Source organism: Amphiura filiformis, chromosome 4, assembly GCF_039555335.1.
Source record: "Amphiura filiformis chromosome 4, Afil_fr2py, whole genome shotgun sequence".
NCBI classification, from domain to species: Eukaryota; Metazoa; Echinodermata; class Ophiuroidea; order Amphilepidida; family Amphiuridae; genus Amphiura; species Amphiura filiformis.
In genome coordinates, this window is record NC_092631.1 from 29923077 (window position 1) to 29943028 (window position 19952).

At 35.7% G+C, this 19952-nt stretch overlaps 1 protein-coding gene across 1 annotated transcript in view; it reads right to left on the reverse strand.

Annotated features, from left to right (window-relative positions):
* LOC140150783 (uncharacterized) overlaps positions 1–19952 on the reverse strand; it is a 32352-nt gene extending 12400 nt beyond the window's left edge. Inside the window, exons 1-2 of the mRNA XM_072172901.1 lie at positions 19691–19952; positions 10751–10879 (exon numbers count right to left, since the gene is read on the reverse strand). Of these exons, the coding sequence (XP_072029002.1) occupies positions 10751–10879; positions 19691–19780 (219 nt within the window). The 5' untranslated portion in view covers positions 19781–19952. The remainder of the gene's footprint in view (positions 1–10750; positions 10880–19690) is intronic.

The window sequence follows — 19952 nt, forward strand, 5'->3', positions numbered from 1 at the left end:
TCAAACCAAAAAGTAAGCAGCATACTTGTGTCATTCTATTTTCAAAATTGTACAAATTTTATTGTTACACCCTGTATTCCTACCGGAAAAACACTTGGCACATATGTTGGTTGGGTTAATAGGATAAAAAAAAGCCTCACCATTTCGACTAACATGTATCCAGATATAAGCAAAACATACAAACAGATTAATTTCAGTCAATATCTTATCACTTGATCTTGAAAAATTCACTGTACAGGGTAATGTTGAAAAAATAATGTTTTGACATCTTTATGTGAAGTAAATGCCACCATTTTCGCCTAATATGTGTAAGCAAAATATACAAACAGCTTAACTTCAGTCAATGTATCATCCCTGGACCTTAACATTTTCAAAATGGCTGCCATTTGCACTGTACAGGTTAAAAATCATTGAAAAAAATAATGCTTTGGCATCTTTATGTGAAGTAAATGTCACCATTTTCGCCTAAAATGTATCAGCAAAATATACAAACAGATTAACGTTTGTCAATTTCTCATCACTTGACCTTGAACTATTCAAAATGGCTGCCATTTGCACTGTTCCGGTTAAAAATCATCGAACAAATAATGTTTGAACATCTTTATGTTAAGTAAAAGCCACCATTTTCGCCTAAAATGTATAAGCAAATATATACAAACAGATTAAGTTCAGTCAATGAGAGAGGGCGGCGCAGCTTATTTTCTCAGTCATGCATACAATCAGCTTATCCAAGAAAATCACAACACTACAGCTAAGACAGCAAGTGCTAGTATTAGATACAGTTCAGTCAAGAAGAAGCAACCAGCTAGTAAGGTTGCGAAACTTCACTACTAATTGTGAGTACCTGGATTTGTTATGAGAACTCTTAGACCAGGTTGAAACTGAGCTGAGTACCACTTGGAGAACAAGAAATTCTCATATGGTTTATCTGGACCAGTTTTGCATGGGGAACAATAATTTGATGAGTAAAAAGCCCGTAACCTGAGAACTTTTCCGTGAGGGCGCTTTTTTTCAAAATGGCCGCCAAAATCCAATGAAAAACACATTTATGGTTAAATTAGTCACTTCATCCAATCAGATTTTTTTACATCAAACGAAAGCTAATAGTTCCCCCTAAAATCACTTTTCGTCACTAGCTCAACAGGTAACGAAATTCAATGTTATTGCAAGGCAAATGTGGAAAATCTGTTGAAAACTACCTATCCAAGCACATTTTTTGACCAAAAAGTGTTCCTTACAATATTTTTCAAATTGTATGTAATTAAATGAAAAAGCACGCTTATATTGTCCATATACTAGCGTCACTAGAATGAGCAACGGCCAATTCTCTTTAAATTGCAAATCTTGTGCAAAAAGTTACTATTTTCGCTTGTTTTGGCATACGGTTGTAAATTCAATGAACTATGACTTTGCTAAAGAGCGCTTACATATTGATCTGATCTTAAACAGTGACATCTGCTGCTCTCCACTCTCTTGCAATGAAAATTGCACGAAGGGTATGAAGCGCCAGCGGTTCCTTACATGGTGGTAGTAAGGATATATCTGCAATCTTTTTACCTTTTGAAACTTTCGATCAAAAATATCGTATCTTGCTTCGTTGACATCTTTACCCTTCACTCTTTGCATAATATTTCTGACGGAAAATCTGAACGGATGATTGTATACTCTCTTTGTTATTCCTCACTGTCATCTTCTTCCTGATTACTGCTAAGATCGGGAATCAAAATAGCATCTTGTTTTGTGATACGAAGGCCTTTAAATAATTACAACTCAGCTTTTTTGTGCAAGGGGAAACGTCAGTGCTGGAAGCTTCTGGAGTCAAAGCCAAAGCTTGTGGACACGTTCTGCAACATTGGAATATTATATTTTCCACCAGAAAGTTAATGCAAAGAGCTAGAGGAGTACATTTCACTTCTATACGGAGTGAAGGGCAAAGATGTCAACGAAGCAAGATACGATATCTTTGATCGAAAGTTTTCAAAAGATAAAAAGATTGTAGATATATTCTTACTACCACCATGTAAGCAGGCACTGGCGCTTCATAACCTTCACGCAAATGTCATTGCAAGAGAGTGGAGAGCAGCAGATGTCACTGTATACGATGGTGGAAACATTGCTGACAATGGGTGGAACGAAAACATGGAACCTAAATGGGTTGAAACGGTAATGCCTGAGGACGTCCAAGAACTATTGGTAGAGAATGACTATGAAGATTTGAGTGATCCTGACGATAAAAACAAAGAGAAATGCATCAGTGAAACTATGCAAAAACGAACAATTTATAACACTGTAAGCAACACTATTGAGGCATTCTAGTTTACAAGTTGCTTTTGGGGTCTTCTTTAATACATAAAAGCAATTCTGGTAGTCATCGTTGCCGCCATTTTAAATCAGAATCTACCTTTACCACCCTGAAGTACTTCATTATAAGTTCAAAAAGTCAAAGACAACTGAACTGTTACTTTTTTCAACTTAAGTAACATTTCCTGACGCTTTTTTTGTTGATATCATACTATCTTTCAATTTTGTCGGCCATTTTGAATTTTGTCGCACCCTCGCCTGTGACATCATATTACCTTCGTATTAATAATCTGACCTGGTAATGCTTTACCGCTATCAATAATAACATCCAAAATCTGATTAATGAACGTTTGGACAGTATTTATTTTGGGACATCAGAGCACATCAGAGACATATCGAATTGCATTCTGAATACGAAGAATGTCATTCTGATATCAAATAATTTTGATTCTTTGAAATTCGCAATTTAATGCACATTTTATGGCAAATCATTAAAAATTGATATTTTTGATATTTAACAGTACTTGAAGTAAACTTTATAAATCTGATGATTTATACTTAAAGTATATGTAGGTGGGATGAAAAGCCGACGATCAATTGAAAATTTGGACCTTTCGTATTGAAGATATGGATTTTTTTCCATATCACCAAAAAAAATTAGGTCACTTTAAGAATATATCATTAGATTTATATAATTTACTTCGAGGACTGTTATATATCAAAATTTGAAAAATATCAAATTTTTATAATTTGTCATAAAATTTGTATTATATTGTGATTTTCAAAAATGAAAATTATTTGATATCAGAAAGAGATGCTTCGTATTGAGAATGCAATTCGATAGGTCCGAGGTGCTCTCATGTCCCACAAAAAATACTGTCGAAACGCAATAAACGCTCATTTTAGATCCCTTAAGGTAGCAAACTGCAACTTTTAAATCGGTATCTTTCTTGGGTTTTGTGATCGCCGTGTCTTTATTTTTCAACCAATTTCACGGATAAGGTCTTAATTTCGATCTAAAAGATGCAGCTATTGGCCGCTGGTTCCAATTATGGCATATCTGTCTTTGTTTAGGATATACAGTAGGTGAACATAACTGGTACCTTAATTTTTTTGGCTTACTGTATATGTTTTTCATTGATTTTGGTGGCCATTTTGAAAAACCGACCTAAGCTGTGACCATTTCTTAAGTGACTAATTTAACCATATAATATGTTTTTCATTGGATTTTGGTGGCCATTAAAAAAAAAAGCGCCCTCACGGAAAAGTTCTCAGGTTACGGGCTTTTTACCCAACAAATTCTTATTCACCATGCAAAACTGGTCCACCATATGAGAATTTCTTGTTCTCCAAGTGGTACTTAGCTCAGTTTTAACCTTATTTATTTATTTATTTATTTATTTATTACACTTTATCACTGGCACAGAATTACAAAAAAAATATATAATATTGCACATAAGTTACATCAAAAATTACACAATAATATGAAAGGAACATTAGATTTAAAAAGTCCAGTGAATGGCTGGAGCGAACAGGTGCCAGGCACCTCTAAGACCGCCCCACCAAAACCAAAAAAGAAGGGAAGGGAAAAATAAATTAGAGGGGTGAAATGCAGGTAAGTTACATTTGCCTGCAATTTGGACAATTACAAAAAGATGTCCAAGTGCAAACAGAAGTTGCATCAAAGGTGCGAGCAAATTTGGACTGGTAAAACTCCAAAACTTGTTGCTTAAATGAAGCAACAGAATTTGTAGATCTGATAATACTAGGGAGCTGGTTCCAAATGGGCACCATACGCTGAAAAAAGCCCATCTTGTGGCACTCAGTTTTAGAAAGCTGATTTACCAGCAACAAAGGATTAACCTGGTCTATCTCGTAATAAGAGTCGCACGCTGTATGTATATGCAAGAAACGCCTATTCTTAATTCCGCATTCATGCAATGTTCGCATTAAATTTGTATTGCCCGGCAGCCCCGCGTATAGAAAAACCTGAATATGTTAGATAAAAAGAAATGAAAATTAAAAGAGCAGGGTTCCGCCTGTTTACATATTAAATGGGAAGAGAAATAATTGTTCTCAAATATTAATGAATTTAGACAAACATACGGGATATATTATGTCATAATACCAGTATCTGTAATAACTAATATTTTGCATCTTAAATGCGCAGTCCATATGCACAAACGAATAATAGTCTTCAAGATATTAAGCAGAGAGAAGATATCCTTGAGGCTGAGTTCACATAGGCCCAGGAGTATACGATCAGGCGAGTATAATAATAATAATAATAATAATAATAATAATAATAATAATAATAATAATAATAATAATAATAATAACAATAATAATAATGATAATAATAACAATAATAATAATAATAATAATACATACGGGACATCGAGGCATAATAATAATAATAAGGCGTTTCATACAGCGTCCAATACCAAAAAGGCATCTAGGCCTCTAAATACCATTTTTGCATATTAATCGACTCGATGCGACTCAATCTTACTTCGCGGAAGAACTTCGTTTCCTAGTTATTCGACCGGTTGAAACTTTAATAGCATTACTCGTCGATGGCCGATAGACGGCCAGTTAAAGTACATGCCCTATCACACCACTCCACGCCATACATAAATTCTCCCAGTCACATTTCCCAAATATGAAATTTAAAAAAAGTACAATTTTAATTGACTTCTTTTAAAGTTTGGCAGAGGCGGGGTTCGAACTCACGGCACATCACTTAGTACTCTATGAGCCTAGCGCCTTAGACCACTCGGCCACTTGTCCTGTTGCTATTCATTTGAAAATTATTTAAAAATATAATCGCAACTTCAACATAGGCCTACCACGTGGCAAGCAAAGGCAGAAAACGTATTATATTTTGGAATTTTATCTGCTTAAAACATTAATGTGTATTATAATAGAGCTACCATTATTTATATTGTTGAATTCTCAAGCGCATAGAGACAATTAATACGAGCGTCCTATGATACATACACAATACATAAAATCGATTTTGATCTTCGGCCACGTGCTCTTGGCGGAAGTTGTATTACGAAATTGACAAGGACAACTCCTTTTGTCAAAATTGATTAATCCTATTGTTGAAGAGGACAATAAGCTTATACTTATGTATAGCATTTGTAAAAAGCTGAAGTCTTTGTTTGCTTTGGCTAAATCCCTGTTCAAGTCTTGCGTCTTGAGTCTTAAGTGGTGGTTTAACCAACAATTAACAATGAGAGGACATTCCTGAACCTCGTTCAGTTTGGGATGATTTGAAGTGACCGCCAATTATGACCATTTGATATTTAATACCAGCAATGTGGAAAAAAAAATAATGTAGTGCCAAAATAATGTACCCTTTTACGGAAGGAGCAAAGTTTAACAAGTTATAACTCCGCTTCTGCAGTACGAATGTCAGCGGCGAATGTCAGGTTATTATTTCCCAATCTTGAAAAAAAATTGCAGGCAGAGGTGGGAATCGATCTCGGTACCACCCGGTTAAAAAGCACTGTGCAAGACCACTAAGCCAACTAAATATCTGTTATGAGATGTGTGACATTAATCTTTGAGATTGCTTAATGGAACAAATCGCGGAATTAAGTCAGTAATAAAAGAAGTTGATTCTTCTTTAGCGGTCAAATTGGATAAAAGGGGAAATATGTGTCCCTGCTCTAAAGAAAATATAGGTTAGAAAATTATCAACTAAATTTAAATTAAAAATTGAGATTTTATATTTATTTATTTCACGAGGCGGCAGTTTCATGCCCATATGACAGTTTTTAGTCATTTGACCTCAAATGACCCCTGGGAGGGGGCCCCGGGGTCGGATGACTTAACGAACATAAACTTCTTCTTGCCAGGACAGAACTACACCACCACACCGAATTTGAGCCCCGTACGACCTAGTTTCATGCCCATATGACAGTTTTTAGTCATTTGACCTCAAATGACCCCTGAGAGGGGACCCCGGGGTCGGATGACTTAACGAACATAAACTCCTTCTTGCCAGGACAGAACTACACCCACCCACCGAGTTTGAGCCCCGTACGACCTACGACGGCCTCACATTAGCAGTCACAGACAAAACCTAAATCTACAGAATACATCCATTACTCGTCGATACTCGAAAGAGCTCAAAATAAATAACTTAGAAAATTTTCTTGACGTCCTTTAACATGTTTCCATGGTTAGCCATGGAGATCTATACTGTAGAACTGATCGGTGACTAAGTCTGCTTTATTGGGACGTCTATCGACCATCGACGAGTAATGGCGTACAGATATTTTAAGCACGGATTTTTAATTCTCACTGCACGGATTTTTAATCTCACTGCACGAACGTGCCAGGAGGCACGTTAAAATAGCCTCTGGATGAGTTAATATAAATTATATTAAGCATTTTCCTTGCTTGAGTGTGGTCCTATCAGGACACAAGCGTGAATCCACACGAAGCGACCGTTTAAAATAAACAAACTTAAATAAATCAAACTGACTTTACGCATGGCGTTTGTTTTGAAACACACTACATGTACTAGTGCCGTACTATTACCACAGAGAACCTATTCTTGAGAGGGCACTCTATTCACGTGGTTTCTTTTCCAACGCTAAAAGATCACGAATTTTGGTGGTTTGCAAATGAAAAGTGTCCGCACTATCGATTGATTACGTAACTGTTATGAATAATTTATTAGGTTTTTCAATGCAATCGCCTCGACCCATTTATATATATTATCTGTATTATCAAAGTACTTGGAATAGCAATCCGGTGAGTTCACTGAACTACGCCCTAATACTGATGGAGTTTTAATGGCGTTAATTCTCTCCATACACAGATGAACAAATACAATAGATGAAGGTCAACACGTATGACCTCCTATGTGACATGTTATATGCGATGTACAAGAACCTGAATATCATAAAGATCAGTATTCGTTTGTGCATATGAACTGCACATTTACGTTGCTAAATATTACTCATTATATATTATGACAAATATTGGTATTATGACAATACGGTATATGGTCCTGTGTCACAACCTGGGGTACCTTTGTGTTACATAGTAAAAAAATGAAATGGTTCATACATTTTACCTACACATCTCATTTGAAGTGGTTCATCCTTCTGAGCATTTTGACACCTTTTTTATGGAAATCGGTTAAAAATTGAGAGAGTGCAGGCAAAAACAATCACAAAGTAGGGAGGATGTAACCCCACCTATTTTTTCCACATTTACAATCATTCTGAGCAAGTATTGGTCTTTTAAATGAACTTTTGTATTTATTCACTTGGTTTAGATGTCTGGGAGTTCATTTAGACATTTTTACTAGATTCAAATTTTTAAAGGGGGTTTTAAATCAAATTTACCATATGAATCCCTCCCCCTAATCCTCCTCCCCCTAATCCTCAGCCACCCTTGGCACATTTCATGCCAAACGGCATAAGAAAATAATTGAAAAATATTTGAAAACAGGATAAAAACACGAGTAATATAGAATAAATTAGCCTCAATTTAAGACCTAATTGAATCTTCTAAGTGAAGGAATACTCAAGAGACAGTGTTTTGAAATCCAAACTGCACATCAAAATGTAACAAAGCCACCTTTTTGTGTACCCCAGTATATGGCACAGGATCATATACATTGTATATAAAACGACTACACCACATTTCGCCATACTGCATTTTAGAAACGCTTGCTGTTAGAATAAGAAAAATTTTAATTGTAATTATTGCACAGGTCACGGCGACCCTGTGACCTTTCCGGAAAAAGCCGAGTGGCAGGTTTTTCAAATAAATATTTTCTGTGTAAAAACTGTACCATCAGATAGGTAATGGAATATATGAATATTAACTGTACATCTATCACAACAATTTTTGATAACAATTTGCGTCACAATTGATCTAGTATAGAAGGTAGAGAATTTATTTCAATCTTATATACGCCATTTTTTTTTTTAATTAAGTGAAAATTAATTTTGTAAAAACTGTATTTTTTTAATGTAATTTTCACATTAGACCCGACAAAAGATTACCGTTTTGTTGTTATGATAATCTAATCTTTTGATTTCGTAAATAAAATTACGGGTCTAATGTGGATTTAGGATGCAAACTGGAACAATCCAATGCCTTGTCAAAAGCATTTGCTTCAAAATGGAGTTCGGATGCACTTCGTAATACAACTTCCGCCACTACGGGAAAGCACATGCACCGTGCCAGCAGAGCACGTGGCCGATATCAAAATCGATTTTATGTATTGTGTATGTAGACCTATTCATAGGACCCTCGTATTAATTATCTCTATGTGCTTGAGAATTCAACAATATAAATAATGGTAGCTTTATTATAAATACACATTAATGTTTTAAGCAGATAAAATTCCAAAATATGATGTAGTAATGAAGTTGCGATTTATTAATATTATATGTTTAAATTTTCACGATGACACTATCAAGTCCTTCGTGGTCGAGCGGTCTAAGGCGCTGGACGTATGGTATACTTGATAGCCAAAGCGGTGCCGGCCGTGAGTTCGAACCCCGCCTCTGCCAAACTTTAAAAGAAGTGAAATTAAAATTTACTTTTTAAAAATTTCATATTGGGGAAATGTGACTGGGAGAATTTATGTATGGCGTGGAGTGGTGTGTAAAACGACTAATAGATCCTGCTATCATGGCGTCAGGTCAATGTTCATCATATCCCGTATGTTTCTTAAATTTCACTCATATTTGAGACAAATTGCTGTGCCCATTTTATAGGTGCACAGGTAGACCCGTGTTGTGTTTTATTTTCATTTCTTTTTAATGAAAGAATTAAGGTTTTCCACTGCACGGGGGCCACAAGGGTGATACTAATTTTAATGCTATATTTTCAAAACGAATACGTGTTCCCGGTTGGCTCTATAGCGATTTAACAGAAAAGGTATTTCTAGTACAGTGCAGCGTCGGACTCTAGCTGAGAGCGTAGCCTAAGTCATTATAGACTCCAATAATGGCTCTCCATACACAAATGAACAAACACAAAGGAGGGTAGTCTCCTCCGTGACCAGCTTGATTTCGATGGAGCGAAACCAAATTGGCTGTGGAGGAGACGGGTAATTTTGCCATGCAAATGAGCTGAGTGTCGTAGCCCTGCTATTACGCTGACTTTCGTATTCGGCGTGGAGGACGATTTCGACCTCCTGGTTTGTTTACAAACAGAGAGGTAGACAAAAGACCGTTCTGCTTGTCCAAACACTCAAGTATCAGAAGGATGGTCCACAATAGCGTGATTCACATAACATGAATAGGGATTAAAAAGCTGTCACGTAGAACCATGTGCTTCTATTGTCCAGTTTGCCATCAAGATTTCATAGTGGAAACAGTTCAGACCCAGAACAGGATCATGTCAGAAATTAATATTTTGTTCTGGGTCTGATTCACACCACTCCACGCCATACATAAATTCTGCCAGTCACATTTCCCCAATATGACATTTTTTAAAAGTAAAATTTCAATTTTAATTTTACTTCATTAAAGTTTGGCGGAGGCGGGGTTCGAACTCACGGCGGCGGCGGACTGCTTTGGATACACTATGAACCCAGCGCCTTAGACCACTCGGCCATTTGTCTTCTTGAAATTCATTTGAAACTTATTTGAAGGTATAATCGCAACTTCAACATAGGCCTACCACGTGACAAGCAAAGGCAGAAAACGTACCATATTTTGGAATTTTATTTGCCTAAAAACATTTATGTGTATTATTAGCGCTCAATTAAGTTAACTGCGTGTTTTATACAAAAAAATCCAATAATAAACAGTGATAACTGGGCGTCTGTATGGACAATACATTATATCGATTTTGACACGTGCTTGTGTCTCAGTACATTTCCATGGTCAGTAAAATACTAGCTAATACTATAGAGGAAAACCTACCATTTTCTTGTATACACGTTCGATGTTTTTATCAATTACATAAAAATTCCATTTTAGACCCCAAATGTTTTTTCAGGAAATAAAAGATTAGATTACCATAAAAACGAAACAGTAATCTTTTGCCGGGTCTAATGTAATATTCACATAGGATTTTCAACGTTTTTTCTATCCTTATTTTTGCTCAATTAAAAAAAATATTTTGGCGTATATAAAATTGAAATAAAATTCTCTGCTTCTTAAACGACATCAAATGTGCCACAATTGGGTATCACGAATCGTTATATATGATGTGCAGTTAATATTCATATTTTCTTTTATGCAGAGGATGCTTCAGTTTTGACAGGAAAAATATTTTCTTGAAAACCCTCTCACTCGGTTATTTTAAAAAGGTAACCACGCTTCCCTAGAATGTGCAATAAATTAGCATTAAAATTTTTCTTATTCTAACAGCAAGCGTTTCTAGAATGTATTTTGGCGAAATGTGGTGTGGGTCTGATTATTCGGACTATACATGTACATGTCCTTATCATTTTTCCTACCTCAACACGTGTACCCAACACACGAGATATTGCATTCGTGGCTCTCATTTCACAAAGAAGTACAGTCCGCTTCCGCAGTGGCTCTAACAATTCCTTCAATACAAGAAGTTCTAGAAGTCTCTCTTCTTCCTGCAAAGACAAAAGGTGTATGTTGAACAGAAATTGGCAATTCCCTGAATATTTTGAATATTTCGAATATTTTGAATATTTCGTCGATGCGAACATGATATCGACGCATGCGCATTGACAATGAAATATTCTTAGTTAAATTGACCTTTTCGGTAAATCTCATAAGCCTTTGTGAGTAGACGCGAGATGTCATTTGAAGTCGCGCTGATACGTTGTAACTCCTGTAAGTAGCAAATTGTTTTATCGCAAACACACCGATGGACTCGGGCTTCTTAGCAAAAATACTATAGATGATACGTTTCTTACCAACTACGCATGCGTCACACAGTGTTTGAATGACTCAGGGGCGTCGATTCGGGGGGTGTACAGTATGGTTTTGTCGACGGCAATTTTTTGTAATTTGTTGACCCAAATTTTTTTAGCCAGGACGGCGCTCATCTTTTTTTCAAATACATTTTCATAACTAGTAACTACTATACCATTAAAGGGGGGTAACCCTATTGGTTTTGGATATGGATTGTCTTTAAAATTACATAATAATATCAAATATCGCCTCCTTTATGCTGCTTTGTGAAAAAACGAGAGCATTTTCAGCGTAAATGTGAATAAATAGCCAAATTTGCAATCCAATACCTTGGTATACGTGAATTGCATTCTGGGCAGGCAATGACGAATGCTGACATGCTGTACAATGCCCGGCCCGTATTGAACGGAAAATGTTTTTTTTTCGTACCGTTTCAGAAAAAAGGAAACAAAATATATTTCCCTTGCAATATGTACATTTCAAATGAATATAAAAAAGTTTGGGTAAAATGGAGAGGAAAAAACCCTTCCGAGACCGGGTTTTGAACCGGTACCTCTCGGTAAAAAACAAACGCGCTAGTCAATTGAGCTATTTAGCACACCACGCTTTCCGTTTCCGTTTTCATAACTATATACGGCGCACCGTCTTGCGGTGACTGATATTTCGTTCATAATTCCCTCCCAGAATTCCAAAGTATTTACCATTGTTTACACACTGGTATACCTGTAAAAACCGCTGTGATTCATGATTTCTCCGGAAATACATCGACTTGGAGCGTCAAATTTCAGGATAGTAATGAGAAAAATAGTATCTATTATGTGATACCAAAACCTCATCAACAATGAAAAAAATCGGGGGATGATGCTGTCGATCGGGTTACGGACCTTTAACAGTAGGTCTAATACAACAGCACAATTTCGTAACACATTACTCTTTTATATGCCTCTCACAATTTGCCGACAATCACACATACCTATGACTACATTTGCCGAGAGTCACATGGTTTTGACGACAGCAGTCAAAATTGTGTATTGAGGGTGTCACCCCCCATACCCCCCTCTAGCGACGGCCCTGGAAGGGATAATCCGAAAATCCGAATTTGTTATTTTGATTTCAATATACAGGCTGGGATTATCAGTCTGCCGCCTGGACAACCAATTCTTTAGAAATGCTTAGTCGCGCTAAAAGTCGATCGATACATGTAAAAATCAGCACAATTCAGAGATACACCTTTTTGCTATGAAATTAATTTTCTCGGTCAAATATAAAGCAAAAATTTTTTTTTTCTTCAGTAATGTCAGTTAAAAACTTGGTGCTTGGATATACATTTTTTTTTTAAATCCTGGTGTTAAAATTAAGCATCAAATTGTGTCTTTTAGTGTGATATTTTTGATTTTTATAGGCCTTGAATTCGCCTGCGAGCTTTTTACGGAATTCATGTTTTAGCGTCTCAAACTAACATAGTTTGCTAAAGAAAGATATTTCCCACCTCTGTAAAGCACATCGTGTGGGTCTATATGTTATAGTTTTGTCAGAATTTCCGTTTTTGTTTTACCCTTTTTCCATTCATGATCCGAAAATGTCAAACTAAGTAAAAGTAGGCAATGGTGAGTACTTTTATCTCGAGAGCAACCAGCAGAAATAGTCGATATTTCCTTTGTTGTTATCCAGGTCAATTTTTCATTGAAAGCAAATTGCCCGACCAGCGATTAAATCCCCAATTGGGTGTTCTGGTTAAACATGATCAGTAGGAGCGCTATAGGTCTGGGAATTTCTTTGCTATATTGAAGTTCTGGCAACACTATAGCCATGCCGGTATTCCTATTAAACCCAGGGATATCGATCCACAATGATAGTACTAGCCTTTAGATTTCACGTGTTGATTTAGAAATTTTTTCAGCCGACAGTGAAAGATGGTGAAATCAAAACGGAAATTCTGACAAAACTATGATATATAGCTCACGGTGATGTGCTTTAGAAAGTTGGGGAAAATCCTTCATTAGCGAACTATATTACTTTGAAAGCTAAAAGGTTGATCCAAGAAAAAGCTCGCGGGCCGAGCTGAAGCCTATAAAAATCGAATATCTTACACTAAATGACTGAATTTCAGGCCTAAGTTTAACACCAGGATTAAAAAAAAATCAGTATCAAGCATTATAGTTTTTCCAGCCATTTACTGAAAAAATGAAAATTATTGCTTTTCATTTGGCTGAGAAAAAAAATTTTGCACTGAAAAGGTGTAACTCAAAATTTTGCTCATTTCAACACCAATTTCGATCGTTTGTATTGCCTCATTAAATGACTGAGTGAGCCTTGCAGAACAAAAGAATCGGTTGTGCAGGTAGCTGACTGTTATGTACAGATTAATTCTTACCCCGGGAGCTTAAGGTTTAAGGTTATTAGTTATTTTAAACTGTTGTGATTTGGTAGTTCACAGCATCTTACGAATGGTAGTGAGCTTTGGCAAAAACTGCATTGTTCAATTCATAGCGAGCGTGTAGAAGAATTAAAATATCACAGATATACTTTTATAGGTGCTGCGGTTCTTGAGTTACGTTGTAAAGAGGGCTGAAACAACAACACTTTTGTAAAACGTATATAACTAATTAGCAACAATAAATTAAGCACGTTTGCGAAGTATACGATTTGTAGAATGAACTTTTGCAAAACATCAAGGTGTTAATTTTTAATAATATATTGATCTACATAATGAAAATCGATTTTTAGGTTGTTTCGACCAACAATACCTCGTCTACCCTTAAGCCTTACAATAGGTTTGTATAAAATAACGGGATACGCAAGTCGAGATGTAGGTATTCAAAGATCTAACTTATGAATAGCAATAGCATAATGACACCACCACTGATACGCCATACTCGGTTTAATAGCCCAATTCAGACCCACTCATACTGCAGTTACTGTCCGTTTTCCTATACACAATACACAGTGCTCTTTCCCATTGACGCGTGACCTTTACAAATAGCCCTACGTTAACAGTATGGGGATATGACTAGTTAACGTCGCTGTGTGAAAAATAACCGGCCAATATTAAAAGTACTCTTCTAAAGTTCTAGAAAATATAGTTTTTAACATGTCCTAAATTTTTAGCTAATTTAGATGTTTGGAAATATTCGTACTTTGGTGTTTTAGTTAATGTTATAGGTAATAGTACATTGCCTAGTTAACGTCGCTGTGTGAAAAATAACCGGCCAATATTAAAAGTACTCTTCTAAAATTCTAGACAATATAGTTTTGTAACATGTCCTAAATTTTAGCAAATTTAGATGTTTGGAAATACTCGTACTTTGGTGTTTTAGGAAGGATATGTAAACGACAGATAACACCAAAAATATGAAGAAATTATTTCTAAACCGTGTTAAGTCAAAAATCATTATGTTGCTCATTTTCAAGAATGCTGGTTTACAAAAAGCACGACATTGTCTGATTTCGTGAACAAAGCCACACATAACATTGTTTCCTTTCGTTTCCTTTATAATCGGTTACCCAACTGAAGCTATGAATACCATCTTTATTGCGATATCGCACATGAAAACAGTCACTTGTGCACAACCAGAGAAGATCCGATTTAATCAGTTGAGCTGTTTCAATGAGTGTTATCTTGGTTTAATAGCTTTTAATGGGGTTAAGTCCTGCAAAGGTCGAGATGAATTCTACTGTAGACATGACTGCATCATGTATAGATAGCACAACGTGTTTCTCTTTTTTACATTAAAGCTAGGAATAAAATGATCTTAAGGTGGTACTACACCCCTTGATAAATTTCTGACTATTTGTGCATTTTTCTCCAAATCTAATAACACACTGGTAACAAAAGTTATGTTTGAGGCCAATTATAGGAGCAAGGAATCCAGTTACTACACTGGAATTTCAGTGACTCAAGACAAGCGGTACATTATTTATGATAAGAAAAGAGGCACTGCTAGAATGTATCTCATTATATCTCATTCTTAACATATATAATGAACCACTTGTCTTGAATCACTGGAATTTCAGTGAAGTAATTTGATTCATTGCCCCTATAATATACATAACTTTTGTTACCAGTGTGTAGTTATTTTTGGAGAAAAATGCTAAATTAGTCACAAAATTTATCAGGGGGTGTAGTATACCTTAAGTGGCGGTCATTTCAAATCATCTCATTGAAACTATGTGGGCTAACAGGAATGTGTTCGTATTGGCAAAGAGGCTGTCAATTCTATAGAAACAGTGAAACACTACAAGTTTGATTGTCCCCGTCAAATAGAATTTGGTGGAATTGGATGAGACATCTCATATAGCTGAATTTATACTATATGACTGACCGATTGGTTTTTAGCCAATGAGATAGAACTCCTTTTTTTGCGAGCTACCTTTGACCAAGGGATCAGTCTTTCGTCGTTCATCGACGCAGTATAAATTCAGCTTATTTTATAAAGCGGCGCTTGACGGTGAAGATTACAGACCCACGCACTTTGCTGCAGGGTGTATTTCTATTGGTTAGTTTCCACTAACATAATTATTTATCTGGAGATGACGCTGTGCCCCCTCCCCTCCCCCCGACAAAAAATGAAAAATTAATCCACCTCTCCCAGATTTTAAGCTTATCGTATACTTATTCTGTTGTGAATAAAAAGTGTTTTTCCTGTGCAAAAATCAAGACTCTAGGTGCTTTAGGTTTGTCAAAATCCGAGATTTTGAATAAAGCGCCGGAACCGGCGTCTTATTATTACGATGGAATTATTAGTCCAACACATACACGATGTTCATAACACACAGTACGTACACGGCGTGCGGAACGGTGATCTACACAACAAAGGGTCGTACCATAACATGACCGAAGGAGTAATACGTATTGGCGACATACGCGCTGGTAGTAAATTCCAATTTTCTTTGCTTTGCCGTAGTTGTTCGGCTCAAAAATAAAAGCGGATATACAGGGTTTAACAATAAAATAATTTATACATATATTTTTGACTTTTCAGGAAAATACTAAAAGAGTTATGGCACAAATTTTATATGCAATACAATCAGTAATATCTTGGCTAAAAGAAGACGTTTAGTTGGTTTCTTTACTAGCTTGGGTTCAAAAGTTATTTCCGATTAATTAAATCGTACAGAAAACGTGTTGGGCCACTTTTGCCATGTTTGTGCATATCAAGTTTGAACCGCGTATATGTGACCGTACAGCACGAATGAGCCGTAAATGTCCTAAATTGTATTCTGAGTTACAGTGTAAAATGGGCATGAAGGTCATATTCATAGGTATTTCAATTTGGTGCTACGTGTATCTCATTAAATGAGGTACACGTAGCACCAAATTGAGGTACCTATGAATACGACCTTCATGCCCATTTTACACTGTAACTCAGGATACAATTGAGGACATTTACGGCTCATTCGTGCTGTACGGTCACATATATGCTTATCGTGTATTAAACATCAAAGAACTGACACAAAAGAGTTATAAGTGGTGTTTTTTCGTATAATTAACATGAACTTAACAATAATATAATATTTCTTTAAAATCTATAAATGAAGTCATGAAATTTCGTTCAAATTATATAGACAAAGTAATTTCTCATATCCCTGAGATTAGTAAAACTGAAAACAGTTTTTGCATCCATAAGTACAAGCTAGTACAATTACAATAAAATTTTGAAATTAAGTTCAGCTGGGCTTCTAACTGTTCTGGGGCGACCACTATTACCAGCATTTCTGTTAACAAATTCTACATACTTCTCATAGTTCATTGTCATTGTATGCCTTGATGAAAGACGAGAGTTTGGAAAAGGAGCTATAAATATCTTATGGTTTCTGCTTGACAGAAAGTGAAGTTCACTGGTAAATAATGTTCTCAAGACAGATCCAAATAAGTAAAATTAGGTACTCACTAGAAATATTTCGATTCCTGTCAGGAATCTTGTTCACTCTGGTAGTGGTGAGTGGTAGTGTTTCTAGTGAGTACCTAATTTTACTTATTTGGATCTGTCTTGAGAACATTATTTATCAGTGACTTTTATGAACGATCCTGATGAAGTTGTTGAGCTGCAGCCACGATTTCTAGTAAATGAGGTTGTTATGTAAGTGCTTAGTTGTGACTTTCAAAAACTCAAGGAGATGTTCTATTATGGAATCATTTCTACCACTTCAAATACCCCATTGTTTAAAACTACCTATAATGAGAGTACCGTTCAGGTTGGTCCATGGTTCAACCCCGGGGGTTTAACTCTATTCAGCCACTTTTGTAACACTTAGTAGACAAAGGCAGTTTTAAGACTAGGTTACATAATTTGCCGTATCTTCACTTGTTTAATATCGATTTTATTGGAACAAAGCTTATCTGATGGCTAAAGAAATTATCTTGCAGTTAGCATCCTGGACAACCGATTCTTTTGTTATGCAAGGCTCACTCAGTCATTTAATGAGGCAATACAAACGATCGAATTTGGTGTTGAAATGAGCTAAATTTTTAGTTACACCTTTTCGATGTAAAATTAATTTTCTCGGCCAAATGAAAAGCAATCATTTTCATTTTTTCAGTAAATGTCAGGAAAAATTGTAGTGCTTGATACTGTATTTTTTTCAAATTCTAGTGTTAAACTTAGGCGTGAAATTTAGTCATTTAGTGTAAGATTTTCGATTTTGATAGGCTTAAACTCTGCCCGCGAGCCTTTTTTGGATCAACCTTTTAGCTTTTCAAAGTAAGATAGTTCGCTAATGAAGGATTTTTCCCAACTTTCTAACGCACATCACCGTGAGCGATATATCATAGTTTTGTCAGAATTCATTTCGTTTTCATTTCACCATTTTTACTGCCGGCTGACCATTTTTCAAAATCAACGCGTGAAATCTGAGGCTAATACTAGCATTGTGGATCGATATCCCTGGGTTTAATAGGAATACCGGCATGGCTACAGTGTTGCTAGAACTTCAATATAGCAAAGAAATTCCCAGGCCTATAGCGCTCCTACTGATCATGTTTAACCAGAACACTCAATTGGGGATTTGGGCTACCAAATCGCTGGTCGGGCAATTTGCTTTCAATGGAAAATTGACCTGGATAAACAACAAAGGAAATATCGACTATTTCTGCTGGTTGCTCTCGAGATAAAAGTACTGACAAAAACGGAAATTCTGACAAAACTATAACATATAGACGCACACGATGTGCCTTACAGGGTGGGAAATATCTTTCTTTAGCAAACTATATTAGTTTGAGACGCTAAAACATGAATTCCGTAAAAAGCTCGCGGGCGAATTCAAGGCCTATAAAAATCAAAAATATCACACTAAAAGACACAATTTGATGCTTAATTTTAACACCAGGATTTTAAAAAAAAATGTATATCCAAGCACCAAGTTTTTAACTGACAAAAAAAAAAAATTATTGCTTTATATTTGACCGAGAAAATTAATTTCATAGCAAAAAGGTGTATCTCTGAATTGTGCTGATTTTAACATGTATCGATCGACTTTTAGCGCGACTAAGCATTTCTAAAGAATCGGTTGTCCAGGTGGCTGACTGCTTGATAGACATATAAATATCAAACCAAAAAATTAGCGGCATACTTGGTTAATTCTATTTTCAAAATTGTACAAATTTTTATTGTTACACCCTGTATCTGACAGTAAAAACTAACATAAACATTTTATGGCAAAGAAATGCTAATCTATTTTGTATGATAATGTTATAATATGGCTTTAAATTTAATAGGTAAACAGAATACTTTATTGCTAAGGGTAAAGACGAACTTTCTGCCCATTTCCGTTGATTTGTAAGTTTTGATGCATGATGTCTTTAATAAATTATTGATGGCTGCATGATCTATATGATTCCTTCACATTTTTAATTTTTTTATTCTGTACTCAAAATGCTGAAATAATACTAGTAATAATTGTCGAGAATGGTTTCTGTCCATTTTGATCTGAAATATAACAAGGTATAAAGTGAAAAAAAACCCTATTGGTTATTTTGGCTGTTTAACATGTAGTTCTATCATATCTATAGGAGAATATTAGTCATGAAATATGCCGGGGAAATGCTTTATGTCGAACTTTGCTCTGTTGACCTACAAACACAACAAATTTAGCTGATTTCATATAGGCCTACATTGTACATGTTGTATAGGTGTAAGTTGGGACATGTGTAAACATTTGAAGTTTGCCAAAAAATCAGGTTTGAATAAAATTAACCAATTGTATATTATAAGATCGTACATTAAGCGGTGTTTGTAAAAGCCTTTTTTTATAACCATTGTACAAAGTGGTTGGAATTTGATGAAATAAACTGAATTGAACCATGAACGTATACTAAATCTTATTTAGTAGTAATACGTCCATTGAACTTAAAGAATAATATGGTCAATTGTGTCAAAAGCTTTAGCTAAGTCTATACAAATGATACACTCCTTAGCACTTTCATTATTTTCGATTACTTGCATTTTTGCCACATGCGACATGAGTGAAATGACTCACTAAATCCATTTTAATATAAATTCAATACTTACTATTTCCCTGGCTTTAGGTTGCAATGGAGACGATGTAACAACCGTAATGCAAACTATTATGAATATCAACACCAATGCCCCCTTCTCCATGTTGATACTTTTCAGCAACTTGTGTATTTGATTTAAAATTGAAGACTATTAGTATCTATGATTCCAGTAAGTCAGTCTGACGAAACAGGTTGTGTTCTTTACCACTGCCGGCTAGTCATGTGTATACCTGCTGGTTTGTCAAAGGTGTACCTGCGTGACAAATATGGCATGC